Raw genomic sequence first — 15218 nt, 5'->3', positions numbered from 1 at the left:
ATGCTGAAAAGCATGCTCATGGAAACATCGTCCGGGTCCGCCGTGATATGTTTACAATGAGACTTCTGGTCCCGAACCTCTGCGCACAGCGTCTGCAAACCGGGGCTTTCATCTTTACGCAGGACTGTAAGCTGTCATCTGTGAGGCGTGAGCGGTGTTTGTCTTTAACATAGTTCACGGTGGAGAACAGCTGCCGACATAATGTGGATCCGAAGATCCATAATTGGCCTATCTGGGGTTGAAAGTCTCGATAAATGCACGGCGTTTGGTGGGTACACGACTTCTGCGAGTGTGGCGCTTATTTTGAACAACGAAAAAATAATAAAATATAATTTTATTTTATATTTCAATATCACAATAATCTTCCAATTTAGAACTACAAGTTAAAAAAAGAACTAAACACAAATAAAATACACTTCAGCTAAATACTAGAGATGGCACGATACCACTTTTTTATGTCCGATAACGATATCATAAATTTGGATATCTGCCGATGCCGATATGAATCCGATATAGTGTGTTTTAATCAATAAAACTGTTTTTTAAATATCTTGCTGCATTTTGTATAAGTTCATACTCAAGTTTAAATAAACAACAACACTAAAGCTATTCTGTTATACCTGTATGTAAAAAAATACACTGCAGCCAAAGTATTTTATAGTTCAAATCAATCTAATAAACTTAAACCTGCACCATCCTCCCTATTCTGGTATTTTAAAGAGTACTTAGCAAAATATTAAGCAACCTAACTAATAGGGTTGCAAATTCAAAAAAAAGAAAATAGGGAACCACCCCCCACCCTCCACCTCATGATGCTTAATCCATGTAATCAACTTTAATTTGATGCAGGGTGAAAAAAATGCACAGAAATCAATTATTTTTCAAGAATAATTAAATAGATTCAACATCTTTCTTCTACAGAATTGCAGACTGCACAGATGGTACCTTCCCAAAGGAAAAAGTACTATAGCTTACTAAGGTATATTAGACTTAACAGTTACTATATACAGTAATGGACTTCTATACATTTTACATCAGATTAAAACTTTGGGTGTAAGATTCAGATAATTATTTATTAAAAGCTAGACATTTTAAATGAGAATAAGAAAGAAAAGTATGTCTTTGTGCCCCTCTTCCCTGTTCATGCCCTATCGGCCCCCTGGCTAAACTTTGCTAGATCCGCCCCTGCACAGTTACCAGCCGTCAGCTAGAAAAGGATCCTGGTGTAGAAAGTAATATTAAATAAATTCTAACAACAGCTTATCAAGCTTAAACGTGCTGCTGTTGTTCAGCCGCTGGTTTCCTCTTTCTGGTGCAAAGTGGGCCAAAAACAAAGAAGAGAGACGGACTCGCGACAGAAAAGCCGATCAGCTGATCATTAAGCAGTTTCATGATTGAAGTAGCAGCAGGAGAGGGAGAGAGAGAGGCAGTCGCTCCATATATCGGTTGTTAGGCTTAACGTGGGAACGCTTTACAAACATTCAGAGATGAACTTACACACTTGCTTTACTTCTCTCTGGGATAACTTCCTCGGAGATGAAATGCTGGTTTGGCAGTGAGGCTACAAATACACACAGCCGCTCTATCACGTGACCACACTGCTCCGACGTGCTACGGTTATGAGTCGAGTTACGCCATGTCGCAAGTTTTCTGAGGTCCTTTTTTGATATTTAATGGATCGGATTACATTTTTTATTTCCCTCCGATATCCGATCCAGTAATTTAGGTCAGTATCGGACCGGTATCGGTCCATCTCTACTACATACTAATAATTGATTTTCCCAAACCACCCGGAGCCGCAGTATAAGGACTAAAGAGCCGCAGGTTGCCGACCCCTGCCCTAGCCCCTTACCCTAAACCTAACCATAACCTAATTGTAACCCTGACACTAAAACCACATTTTGAGCCTCAAAAATGCCTTTAAATGCCTTCAAAAATGTGAGGACCGGGTTGTGTGTCCTCACAAGTGACTGCTGGTTCTCACAAGTATAGTAGAATGCAGATTTCGGTCCTCACAAAGATAGCTAGACAGGAACACACACACACACACACACTTCTTGAAATTCATCATGTTTTCATTTCATTGCTTGTTTTCGCTCTTTCACTGATGTTTAACTTATAAGCCTCGTCTCCTGATTTCTTTCCTCCAGTCTGTGTAGCTGAGAGCAGATGTAGAAAAATAAACTTTCTGCTTTTCTAAAATTGAAAAAGCAGATAAAAACAAGTTTAAATGGTGTCAGCAGGCGTCAACCAAGGCACAAAAAAAGTACATGTTGTTACCACGATCTGCACCATTTCTGCGATAGAAATCTTTTCACTCAGCCGTCTACTGCGGCATTCAAAACAAAGACTTTTACCTCGCCATGTAGCTGAACTACATAACATTAACTAGCTTGTTTTGGGGACGCTGACAACTCAGCACTCCTGAGTGTGCGAGGCTGTGTTTGAGAATACATCATTTAATCGACAAATGCAGCAGTTTCAATGCTCTTATTCTGCCCTTTTGTTTAGGCTGTGTGTTATATAGAGGAAGAAAAGTCATGCTGTTATGATATTATCAGTGTTGCAATAATGAACACCAAACTTATGAGCCAAGCTAATTTGGGTATATGTCAGAATCTGTGCCTTTCTCATTTAGCACTCAGGTCTCCATTTATGTCTCATCCCAGCATCCTCAACACCCCCCCACTCTCCCTTTCTTCTCAGCTGCCTGCCTGTCACCTCTCCCAATTGCCCTCCCACCACCTTCCCCATCCTTTTTTCGACCCATCATCCACCCTCTCTACTAAACCACCCCTCGACTGGACCATTTGGCACTTTTCTACCGCTTCATCTACTACTACACACCTCTTCTGCCTCTGCTCTCTCAGTGTCCTGGCCTTTCCAGGTGTCAATCAGGCCTGCCCTCTGCAGCCATTACCATTCCACTTCCAACAGACACTGACATTTCCTGACACACACGGGAGGACAGAGAGCAGAAGCACTGTACTCCCTCCTTCAATTGCTCCATCTTTCTCATCTCTTCCTCACATTCCTGTCCTGTGTTGCAACTTCCTTCTCCTGCCTGTCAGTCTTAATATGCCAAACACGTGACTGGCTCTCTAATCTTCCACATTTTAATCTGCATTTTCTTCTGTATGATGTATACAACACTGTTACTCTGAACATATCGCAAAGTCAGGTATTTTTCAAAAATCCAACTAAGGTCACTGTCCTGTCGTCGTAGATGCTGCAGATACAGTCAGGACATTATAGGTTATTGTCTCAAACATATGAGTGAAGTAGTTTTAGAGAAAGCCCAATATTCCCCAGTGCTGAACTCACCATGTGTACAAGCAGAGCACTCTGTGAGGCCTTGCTGTCTGCCTGAAGCTAGAGGAAAAGGTTCAGAGGATGCCACATTTTGATGTGTGGAAACTCATCCGCCCAACATGTTCACTCTCGATTTTCACGCGCACAGTTTCATTTTTATCTGCCAGGGTCCATCCCCTCTCCCTTTTGAAACTCCCTTTCTGCTTTCAGTCTCCCCCCTGCTTCCAATATTCGAGCCCTTCTCTGCACCTCCCGTTTCCTTACTTTAGCCCTTTCATCTCTCCACACCAACGGCTCATCCTCATTCAATCTCATCTCTTACACCTCACAATTTAGTCCCTACTTTTCCCCTCACTGCAGCTTTCTGTCCCTAGAAAATATAAAAAGTGTAATTCTATTTTGCTTCCACCATCTTTTCTTCAAATATTACACACCTCAGGGTTTTTTCCTCACCCTTTTTAAACAACCTCGTACTCAAATCAAACCAACTGTTTGCTTTTGACACCAAAATTTGTGTAGCAGCTGAAAACGTAAACAAAACAAAAGCTCCCAAAATCGTCTGTGTTGTGACACATTATTAATAATGATCATATAAAAGGTGCGACATGTTAGAGGAGATGCATGCTGAGACAGACTCACATTTAGGCGGTCAAAGAGTTCGTCTCCGGGCTGTTTATTCTCCAGAAAAAGTTTAAGATTCTTAAACACCTGAAAAGAGATGCAGGTAAACATCAACATAGACAGATAGAAATAATAGCTTTTAATACATCTGCACAGGAGCTGCACTAGATTTTTCTTGGGTTTATGTTTCATTGGTCGATTTTGGCTGAAAAAACTGATGAAATTTTAAAAGGCGCAAACAGACACAAAACTACACAGACACATCCACATCAGAGTGCAACTGTGGGGCACGTTCTGAGCCTCGCTTTGTTCGTCCATCTCAAAGCCAGAGGATTAAAACTGGCACAATTACATCTGACATTTCAAGCGACTCTGTGGGTTTCACAGATGCATCCTTTCCCCAAATAAACTACTAAAATATGCAAGACACCAATTACGAGCCACAGATGTGTTGCCTTATAAAACACGCTGACATATTCACCGGCTGATTTGTGTGTCAATTTTGTTTCCTTTGAAAGATGAGCTGCAAATATAAAAAGCAAAGCACCGATGCTTTGGGCATGAGATGTAAATCAGTATGTGTCTGTATTTATGCATCCACATGTGTCCTCACACTCTGGGTTATTTGAAAAAGTCAGGCCGTCGTCCAAGTTGATACAGTGGTGGCCACGCACTGACAGCCTGATGCTAACAAATAACATACAGGACTTCCCTTTAAAATGATGTTGTTATTTATTCCAGTACATTTTTCTATGAATCAAAAAATAATGAGAAAAACTGTCAATGCAAAATGTATGGGATAAGTGAAATACATATGATAGCAGTATTATATTCAATGTGTTGGGATATCTCCAGATATTAGAACTAGACATTCCTCTCTTCCATTCTTGTTCCATTTTATTCCTAGTGACATTTAGCAGCAATCCGACTGATTTTCTGTGGAATTGATGATGCTAAAATATGCAGGGACTAATTAATTCTAGCTCATGTGATGCTTTTGAATGCACTCATTTGAATAATTATACGTTCTGCCAAGAAACAAAACACTTTGGCTGTCAGGTGCTAACATTTCTTTTCCCATCTCTGCAACAGATGATAGCATTGGCTGACACCAGAGGAGGAGTTGAAAATTTACATATGCATATATGCACATGTGTGTGCACGCACAGACACACACATCCACACGAGACAGCTGTTTGACAGACTGTAGACTACTTTTTTTTGTGAAGTTTTCAGTCACATTTTGTTCTTCTGTTGTGATATTTGCTAACCTGCTCATTAAGTCTGCATTATCATTTAGTGCATCAGATACAGACACGACGAGGTCCTACAAGTCCGAGGTAGCCCCTCAATTCTCTGCACTAACATCCAGCAAACAAACGTCGAGACTAATGTTGCAATCGTTTGCGACTAAATACGATGAACCTTTTTTAACTCAATCAGAAGTGAGTTTCAGTTATTTTACTACAGTGGTCTCTCACAAAAGTTGCCTGTTACGTGTCGGGACAGTGAACTTTATTCTATTCTAAAGCAAAAACAGTGGGAAAAGTCTGAGCAGGTTTCTTGTCACTACATTGTAAAACAGCTCTCTGATGACTTAGAAAGTAAGCTTTTTGATTTATCATCAACAAAGCTCAAAAAAATTAACTTATAGTCATGTGAGGTGACATTTAGAAATGAGGCCGAGTTTGCTGACAGATCCTATTAAGCTACATTATAGCAAATGTAACACCAAGTGTTTTGGACTAGGAGCAGAAGTACAGCTTTTCTGCTTTTGCTGCCTTCCGTTTCTATTTTCCCTCTGAAAACAAAGCATTTGTATGTGTGCACAACAATAAATAGTTTGAATACACCTTTATCTGTAAATACATGACACCACAAGCCTAACTTGCAATACCATCTATTTCCCAGAACTACACGCGTATCAGTGCAGTGTCTAAATGGCAGAAGCAGCACTTTATGTAAGCATCGTGCTGTGGTTCTGGATCCGAGAGCTGCAGACTGAACCAAAGGCTAACTACTCTTCCAGGCTGACAAATTAAACCAACACAGCGATCCAATCTACAACTGCATCCCTCGGACAAACCTCAGTTCCCTCTGTGCTTGGGGCTCTGCACACATCGACATATGTGACCTTCTCCGCAGTGAGTTGTGCCAAAAACCAAAGGGCAAAACCTTGATTATTATAATGATATAAACTGGACTCTGTACTCTACACTAGTGGCTTTTGCTGAGGTCTTGTCTTACTGACAAAAGGACAGATTTGCCTTACATGAACTACATTAGTAAAGACTTTTCCAAAACAGTGTTACTGTTTACCAACTGCAGCTTTCCGGGCCCTGCTCCAGGAAACATGTTCAACAACCTGAGTTTAAAAATAAACCGAGCTGAGTGACTAAGATCTGTAATCTCTGTAATAGTGTTTGGTTCCTGAACAGCTGAGCAGAGTTAGAGTGAACATACACAGTTAACTGAACTGAGCTGAGCGTGTGCACGAGTGGAGAAAGGCAGTGATGAATCACCACGGCAACAGATAAATAAAGAGCAGAGCCTCCGCTTTAATCCAGCAGAAGTATGTGAACATGCCTCAGCGCTGAGGGTTGTATTCATTTAAAATTTAGTTTCAAACATTATTTAGTAAACTTTAATGTACTGACGATCTGTAACAATCTCAAGTTCTTACAGAAGATTTCATTATTGTTTGTTATTACTGGATGAAAAAAACATCTTAATCAGACTTGCTTTGATGTTTTCCACTATAACCACTTAATATTTAATAATATTTAACCATGTAATAGCAAACGTCATTGATAGATGATTGGTAGGGCTGTAAGACAGCAGAGAACTTTTACTCTGTCACTGGGAGCCTGTGAGAGTTCAAAATGACTATTTTACATTTAACTGAATAAAAAGAAGTGTCCAGGCTTTTAACGAGCCATCTACACGTTGGTCAATGATTTTAGACATGGACGAAGGATGAGCTGTTTTAAATAAGCCACTATGAATGGATCCTGACGGGATAAAACTTGGAAATGGCCGGAGCCAGACTGGATCCAGGTGTGATCCAGTCTCAATTTGTAATCTTTACCCATTTTGGAACAATCATGCATGTGGACTCCAGACTGGACAGTTTGCTAATCCAGTTTTGATTTAGAGAAGCTTCAGTGGAAACTATGTTGAGTTTTCAGAAACTGTACATTTTGTTGTTTGACGTAATTTAAGGACCAAATCTCAATCTGAACAAATTTCAATATTAAAATGTAATCAGATTACAATCAGACCTCCTGCAGCATGTATTTGAATAGCGATTTTAAAATGTCTCAAGTTCTGTTTTAAAGTGATTTCATCCTCAACTTTTCTCAAAAACTATATACTATTCATCATCTCCAGGATCCCAATAGTTACACAGTCATTTCTGTGTCTGTGTGACATCAGTGTATGATTTTATGATGTGCCTTCAACTTTACAGAGAAACTTTATTACGGTCAGTGATCCAGTGCAGGGAAATTAGCCGTTAGCTGCATCACGGTCACACAATTAGAAACTTACAAAGTTTATTCTAAGCTGATCTCTGTCCTTATATTGAGTATTGGTAAACTATAAAAGCAGTCACACAAAAAAAGAAAAGGAATAAAATTGAACTAACAGCTAACAGGGGGTTTAAAGTCTTTAAAAAACTTCTACAAATGAATTCGCTCTGCTATGCAGTTTGACAGCAACTTTATGAATGAGGAAATAAAACAGCTGGTTCAGGTGGAGCAGAAGCAGAGGTCAGAGGGAAGAAAACCCGAGTCTTTCCCCAGTAATTGACTCTCTCTGGAGGAGAAACCCAGAGTTTCCAGGGTGTTAGCTACTGAAACAAATAGCACTCCACCTCTGATTGCCAGTAATCAATATAATCATCGCTGCAGGTGCACTTAACAAGTGCATGTACTTGTTAAGGTAACGATATCGCTCATAAGCACCATAATTAGTGACCATATAAAGTACTAAAACAGTACTCTGTCACAACATCTAGCTGGCTCTTTTTTAGCTCGGGTCTGTAGCTCAGTAATTCATTCAGACGGTTTTTTGCTGTGTGTAAAGCGGCTCATCCGTCTCTCCTCCATTCAAAATTCTCTACACACAAGTTATAAACTAAGATACATTAAGTTCCAGTTTAAAATCAAACCAACAAAGATACCCTCCTGTTTCTCCTTTTTCTGATGATGAGATTAGTGTAGCTGCTCTGATTTCAAAGAGGGAAGAGCTGCCAACATTAGCTTGTGTGGGCGCGTGTGTGTGTTCCAAGTATGGGTTTATGCAAAGATGCTCACATGATTATTATCTTAATGAGAAACCAGGCTAAAAATTGCCTCCATTTGTGATCTTTGAGCAATCACGCTGACCATTGTGCACCCATGAGAACACCGTTTAACATCCATCCATATAAGTGCCAACGTGTTCATGTCATTTCTTTCTTTACCTTTTTGATGACAGGAACCTTGTTGTAGTAACGAATGCAGTCTTTACCCAGGAAGTCAAATTCCACCACACATTCGTTGCCATCCAGCTGCTCATGCAGAGTGATGTGCTCAACACGAAGTGAGCAGCAACCCACCGTGTCCGCCGTCTCTCCCTCCTCTTTCTCATTGCCAGCTCTCAGGGCCAGCTTTTTGGGTCAGAGGATACAGAGATTAGCACAGATGCAGAAATACACACCGAGCTTTTCCATCACAAGGTACACAGAACACATGCGAGTCAGACGACCATTAAAATATATACACGTACTAATCAAAAGACCTTCATGACAAACGGAATAAAACAAAAATGGCAACTGAAATAGTTTTTGGCATGAGCCAAAAGCAATCACGTACTCAATCCATCATTTCACTTCATACACACTGAGATAATTAGCTTGAAGTCTCTGGAAGAAAATGGCTACATATAATCCATTTTCTTTGCAAAAGATTTTCATCTAACTATGTGAGAAAACAGAAAAGGCAATCAAGACATACTGAATTGATTTCCAATATCTTCACTTTGCTCCAGCCTATCTACACGGCCGCTGCAGCCGTGACTTTTTCTCAACATTCATGCAAACATCACAAGCAAAGCTCCCCGGTACAATGTCAGCGTAACGTACGACAGAGGCCGTGTGGGGGAAAAAAATCAGAGAAGCTCACGCATTAAAGTTACCACTTTCTTTCTAGCTCTGCTGTGTGAACACGTAACAATTAATGCAAACATGTAACAATTTGTAATATCAGTTTTTCTTGAGTAAGCCAAACCTTGTCTATGAAGTACAGGGCCACAGCTCTCTGGCGTGTAACCATTTGTTTGGACTTCAGATCCTGGAGGTACTGGTAACGGATGTCATCCACACGTGATTTCAGTTTCCGAGCAACCTCATATTTCTCCCAATCCTTCTCTCCCTGAAAGAAAGGAAGGCAAGATAAGCAGGAAGAGGGAAAAGACTAAACATGAAACATAAACACGAAGCAAAAGTGACAGGTGATGACAATTATAAAATAAAATGATGAAAAAACAAGTGGTTTTCCTTTAAAAGCCCTGAAACAAAAGGTTTAATATGGTAATCACTAACACAGGGTCTTCCACTATAAGACAAGGATCACGACATTCTCTTTGTCTGCTGTTTGCTTCTGGTTATTTATTGCTACAGGGAGTGCAGAATTATTAGGCAAATGAGTATTTTGTCCACATCATCCTCTTCATGCATGTTGTCTTACTCCAAGCTGTATAGGCTCGAAAGCCTACTACCAATTAAGCATATTAGGTGATGTGCATCTCTGTAATGAGAAGGGTGTGGTCTAATGACATCAACACCCTATATCAGGTGTGCATAATTATTAGGCAACTTCCTTTCCTTTGGCAAAATGGGTCAAAAGAAGGACTTGACAGGCTCAGAAAAGTCAAAAATAGTGAGATGTCTTGCAGAGGGATGCAGCAGTCTTAAAATTGCAAAGCTTCTGAAGCGTGATCATCGAACAATCAAGCGTTTCATTCAAAATAGTCAACAGGGTTACAAGAAGCGTGTGGAAAAACCAAGGCGCAAAATAACTGCCCATGAACTGAGAAAAGTCAAGCGTGCAGCTGCCAAGATGCCACTTGCCACCAGTTTGGCCATATTTCAGAGCTGCAACATCACTGGAGTGCCCAAAAGCACAAGGTGTGCAATACTCAGAGACATGGCCAAGGTAAGAAAGGCTGAAAGAGCGACCACCACTGAACAAGACACACAAGCTGAAACGTCAAGACTGGGCCAAGAAATATCTCAAGACTGATTTTTCTAAGGTTTTATGGACTGATGAAATGAGAGTGAGTCTTGATGGGCCAGATGGATGGGCCCGTGGCTGGATTGGTAAAGGGCAGAGAGCTCCAGTCCCACTCAGACGCCAGCAAGGTGGAGGTGGAGTACTGGTTTGGGCTGGTATCATCAAAGATGAGCTTGTGGGGCCTTTTCGGGTTGAGGATGGAGTCAAGCTCAACTCCCAGTCCTACTGCCAGTTTCTGGAAGACACCTTCTTCAAGCAGTGGTACAGGAAGAAGTCTGCATCCTTCAAGAAAACATGATTTTCATGCAGGACAATGCTCCATCACACAGCGTCCAAGTACTCCACAGCGTGGCTGGCAAGAAAGGGTATAAAAGAAGAAAAACTAATGACATGGCCTCCTTGTTCACCTGATCTGAACCCCATTGAGAACCTGTGGTCCATCATCAAATGTGAGATTTACAAGGAGGAAAACAGTACACCTCTCTGAACAGTGTCTGGGAGGCTGTGGTTGCTGCTGCACGCAATGTTGATGGTGAACAGATCAAAACACTGACAGAATCCATGGATGGCAGGCTTTTGAGTGTCCTTGCAAAGAAAGGCTATATATTGGTCGCTGATTTGTTTTTGTTTTGTTTTGAATGTCAGAAATGTATATTTGTGAATGTGGAGATGTTATATTGGTTTCACTGGTAAAAATAAATCATTGAAATGGGTATATATTTGTTTTTGTTAAGTTGCCTAATAATTATGCACAGTAATAGTCACCTGCACACACAGATATCCCCTAAAATAGCTCAAACTAAAACAAACTAAAACTACTTCCAAAAACATTCAGCTTTGATATTAATGAGTTTTTGGGTTCATTGAGAACATGGTTGTTGTTCAATAATAAAATTATTCCTCAAAAATACAACTTGCCTAATAATTCTGCACTCCCTGTATATACATACAATTAAACCCTCCATCAGTCAACACGTGCCGATACTGTCATGGAGAACTGTGGAATAACTTAACCTTTAGGCATGAAAGATGGAAAGGAAGATAAGTGAGCAAACAGAGCACAGAATAACAACATGTTACAAAGGTTTACTCATATTTAATATCAATTTCAATGTTATTTATACAGCGCCAAATCACAACAACAGTCGCCTCAAGGCGCTTTATACTGTAAGGTAGACCCTACAATAATACATACAGAGAAACACCCAACAATCATATGACCCCCTATGAGCAAGCACTTTGGTGACAGTGGGAAGGAAAAACTCCCTTTTAACAGGAAGAAACCTCCGACTCAGGGAGGGGCGGGGCGAGAGAAGGAAGATGGGATAAAAGACATGCTGTGGAAAAGTGATCACCAATTTTGTTTAAGAATATATATATTTTATGCATTATAGCTCAACATAATGTGTAAAAGTGTTTGTGATTTGTTTGTAAATCTGTGCTGTGTTTATGCTAACGTTTCATTTAAATCAGCTCTGTGAATAATATCAGAGGCAGGCCAACAACCATTTGTCAGTTGGCAGATCTGGAGCAGAACTGACAAAATGCAAACCATTCAAATTATTTATTTTATTATTTTATTAGTTATTTTATTTTATTATAACTGGGTTATAATGTTATTTGCATTCCCTGCAACCTTCTGTAAGGTTCTGATTTTGATTTACCTACTACGCAACTCTGCAGCACAACAGTTTGGTCTAGCTAATTTTGCAGCCAGCCTGGAGCCAGGATGTTGCACGAGCAGCTCTAATTCCGCAAACTTCTTTTTCATTTTTCCCCCAAACTTGCAGTCTGCAGACTCAAACAAGTTCAAATGAGGAAACTTATCAGTTCTACTCACTTTGAAGCCACAACTTATTTCACATGTAGTTCTACCCATGACTTGTAAACAGGTTCTTAGGAGTTTCACTTTAAATATTCTATATCAAACAGAGCGTTTGGTGCACATGCACAGTTTTTGGTGATGATGAAAATGATGTTTTGAAGTCCTGCTTTTTTCCTTTTCCAGTGATGTTGTCAGTCAGTTTTGTTTTGCTTTTTTGTTCAGAGAGTGAATCCTTTGGAAACGGGATGTTTCTGTTACATTTCATATTTTTAATGCGTGATTCAAGCATTCACAATGTTGGTTGAAGGAGTCCGCAGAATGAATAGAGAGATGTTTAGTGACAGATCAAACAAAGCTTCAATGTTCTGAATAATGAATTCCAACATTTATCAAGTTATCTTTGAAGGACAGTGGCTAAGTGTTTGCCCGCCACCTGAACAACAGTAGAAGATGAGTGAACACAGCAAAATATCTTTATACTTACTTTATTTTTTTCTATTTAAAATGGCATAACAGGAGCTAGGAAAATATGAGAACTGAAGCACTTTGACTAATGCATCTCAAAAAATAATGTCCATTACATGTAAAGTGAAATGATTCAAGCCTTTTTTCATTTTTGATTGACTTACAGCTTGAGAAAAATCAGAGATCAGTACCTGAAATCAATATTATGGAGCCGGTTCCATGCAGTACACAGTGAAGTCATTTATTATAATAACAATAATAACAATAACAACAACAATAATAATAATAATGGATTGCATTTATATAGCGCTTTTCGGGGCCCTCAAAGCGCTTTACAATTCTACTATTCATTCACTCTCACATTCACACACTGGTGGAGGCAGCTACAATTTATGGTAAAGAAGCATCAACCAATGACTGAACACATGCTTCAGAAGTTGGACATTTCTGTATTATAAATGTATGAATTGATCTTAGTTAATATTCTAATAATCTGAGATACTATTTTTTTCCAAAACCAGTTTGAGAACTGTGCTGCCAAAGTAGTCGGAACACATAATCCAAAGTCTGCAGCATCTGACAGCATGTTTCTTCGTACGCACATGTATCTGCATTCCCCTCTGTTATGCAACAGATTGCTCACCTTCAGTTTTGAGTTGGCATTAAGCATGATGTACTTATTTGAGCCCTGGATGTTTTCAGTCCAGCTGACGAGCCATGTCACAGTGTTATCGTGTCGAACTTCCTTCCAGTGGTGCCCAGCAGGTGGTACGGGGATACGAGAGTCTCTGCCAGAGCAAGAACAAGTGCAATACAGTATGACATGTTAATTTGAACATGCTTTGTCAAAAAACACAAAACAAGCCTATGACTCTACGCATTTAAACAGTTTGTGTATCAAAAACTTACTGCATTTCTTTGAGTGAGGATTTCACTGTTCTGCATTGAGCAACAAGGGCACATGGAGAGGACTGAAACTAAAGTTGTACTCAACTATACACTGACTTCACAATCACACTCTCACTTGCTGCAATTGATGATGACATCCTCTGGTTGGATCCTCTTCTTCAGCATGCCTTGCTTGGGATGCTCGCCTCTACCTCGGAATAACCCTGGAGGCTCAATCTTAAAATTGCCAATGCGTTCTTTGTGGTGGTCCAGGAGACAGTAGCCATATTCATCCACTATCTTCTGGTTTGCCTCTTTCAAAGCCTACAAAAAGATTTCAGATACAGATCGCATTACCTCAGAAATGAAGAGGGCGCTCCTCTGGACTTATGAAGACAGCAGCATACAAATACAAAGAAAGGAACCCGAGCTTTACCTGTTTCTCCTCCTTGGACATATTTTTCCTGGCCTCTGTCTTGGCTTTATGCATGGCATGGATCTCTCCAAAGTCACACTTATCAAGATCTTGAATCAGTGACCTCTCCTCATGGGTCATTTCCTACACAAGCACAAAGTGTGTTGAGGCATACAGTTTCATTTCAAGTCTGAGAATATCAGCAGCAACAAAAAGAGCACACAAGCGATTAACCAAAAAAAATCTGGAAGTTGTAGTGAGCATTATTCTTTATTTTTACATTTACAGAAAAAAATAACATGATGTAAATGGTTCCAATTAAAGTGATGATAGAATAACTGCAGAAACTGATCGTGTGTCTTCGCCTCCAGTGATGCAAACAGCAATTACACTGCTGTAAAAATTATAACAGCCCCCATTTCTGATTTCTCGTGTTTCTCACACATTTCAGATCAAACAAATATTAGAGAAAGATAATCTGAGCAATTAAAACTGCACTTTTTATATTATTTAACTGATGAAAGCAGGAAAAAAATAATCCAAACCCACCTGTTCCTTGTGAAGAGGAACACCCACCTGTTAAATCTGATTAACCACAATTTTGGAAACCTGAGTTCCGTCTCACTGACCAGAGCAGATTACTGCCACACGTGTTTAAAAATATATACAAATAAAAAGCGACACATCATGCCCCAATCCAAAGACACAGCAGCAGGACAATGATTGGAAACATAACAGCAAGTGCATCTCTGCAACGGCTCAAAAATAAAATACTGAATGTTTTGAAGTGTCCTAGTCAAAGTCCGGATGTTAGGCACGATGTAAGAAAGGCACTTGTGCTCAAATACCTTCCACTGTGGCTGAATTAAAACAATTCTGCAAAAAAGAGCCAAAATTCCTCCACACCAACATGTAAAGACAGACAGTTGGACGCTTGATTGCAGTTCTCGCTGCCAACGGTGCCACAAGCAGTTTCAGATTAGGTTTGGGCTTTTCTGCCTTTAATAAATGAAATCATCATTAACTGTGTTATTAGGTTTAAGGGGCTGAAACTTTCTCACATTAGGCCAGGAAGGTTAGGATAGTTTGAGGAACTAATTTAAAAGCTACATTTTATATTTAAAATGTAGTTTTAATAAAAACTGAAACATGTCAGTGTGACAAATATGCAAAAAAAATAAGAAATCAGGAAGGGGTCAAAGACGGTGTTGTGATAAAGTAAGCAGAAGAAGCTCTTAAGAGTTTAAAGTTACACCCAGCAGACGTTGATGAAACTTCAAAAAAGGAAGAAACCAAAAACTATCTGTACAGAGCATTGCTTTGTTATATTTACTGACCAGCTATGAAAACAGAGTGCATCACCTTTGTCTATTCATATAACAAATTAACACAATAATGCATCATTAAAAACAAAAAA

The 15218-nt window shown here is 39.7% G+C and overlaps 1 protein-coding gene across 3 annotated transcripts in view; it reads right to left on the bottom strand.

Annotated features, from left to right (window-relative positions):
* Positions 1 to 15218, bottom strand: part of zgc:173742 (DNA topoisomerase I, mitochondrial) — a 28716-nt gene that overhangs the window by 5742 nt on the left and 7756 nt on the right. For all 3 annotated transcript variants that reach the window (XM_039614876.1, XM_039614877.1, XM_039614878.1), the window contains exons 8-13: positions 13823 to 13945; positions 13523 to 13710; positions 13142 to 13286; positions 9204 to 9347; positions 8399 to 8584; positions 3952 to 4020 (exon numbers count right to left, since the gene is read on the bottom strand). In XM_039614876.1, coding sequence (XP_039470810.1) covers positions 3952 to 4020; positions 8399 to 8584; positions 9204 to 9347; positions 13142 to 13286; positions 13523 to 13710; positions 13823 to 13945 — 855 coding nt within the window. The remainder of the gene's footprint in view (positions 1 to 3951; positions 4021 to 8398; positions 8585 to 9203; positions 9348 to 13141; positions 13287 to 13522; positions 13711 to 13822; positions 13946 to 15218) is intronic.

Source organism: Oreochromis aureus, linkage group 7 (assembly GCF_013358895.1).
Source record: "Oreochromis aureus strain Israel breed Guangdong linkage group 7, ZZ_aureus, whole genome shotgun sequence".
Taxonomy (NCBI): Eukaryota; Metazoa; Chordata; class Actinopteri; order Cichliformes; family Cichlidae; genus Oreochromis; species Oreochromis aureus.
Note: the sequence above shows the minus strand (reverse complement) of the source record. Positions and strands in the feature narration are given on the sequence as shown.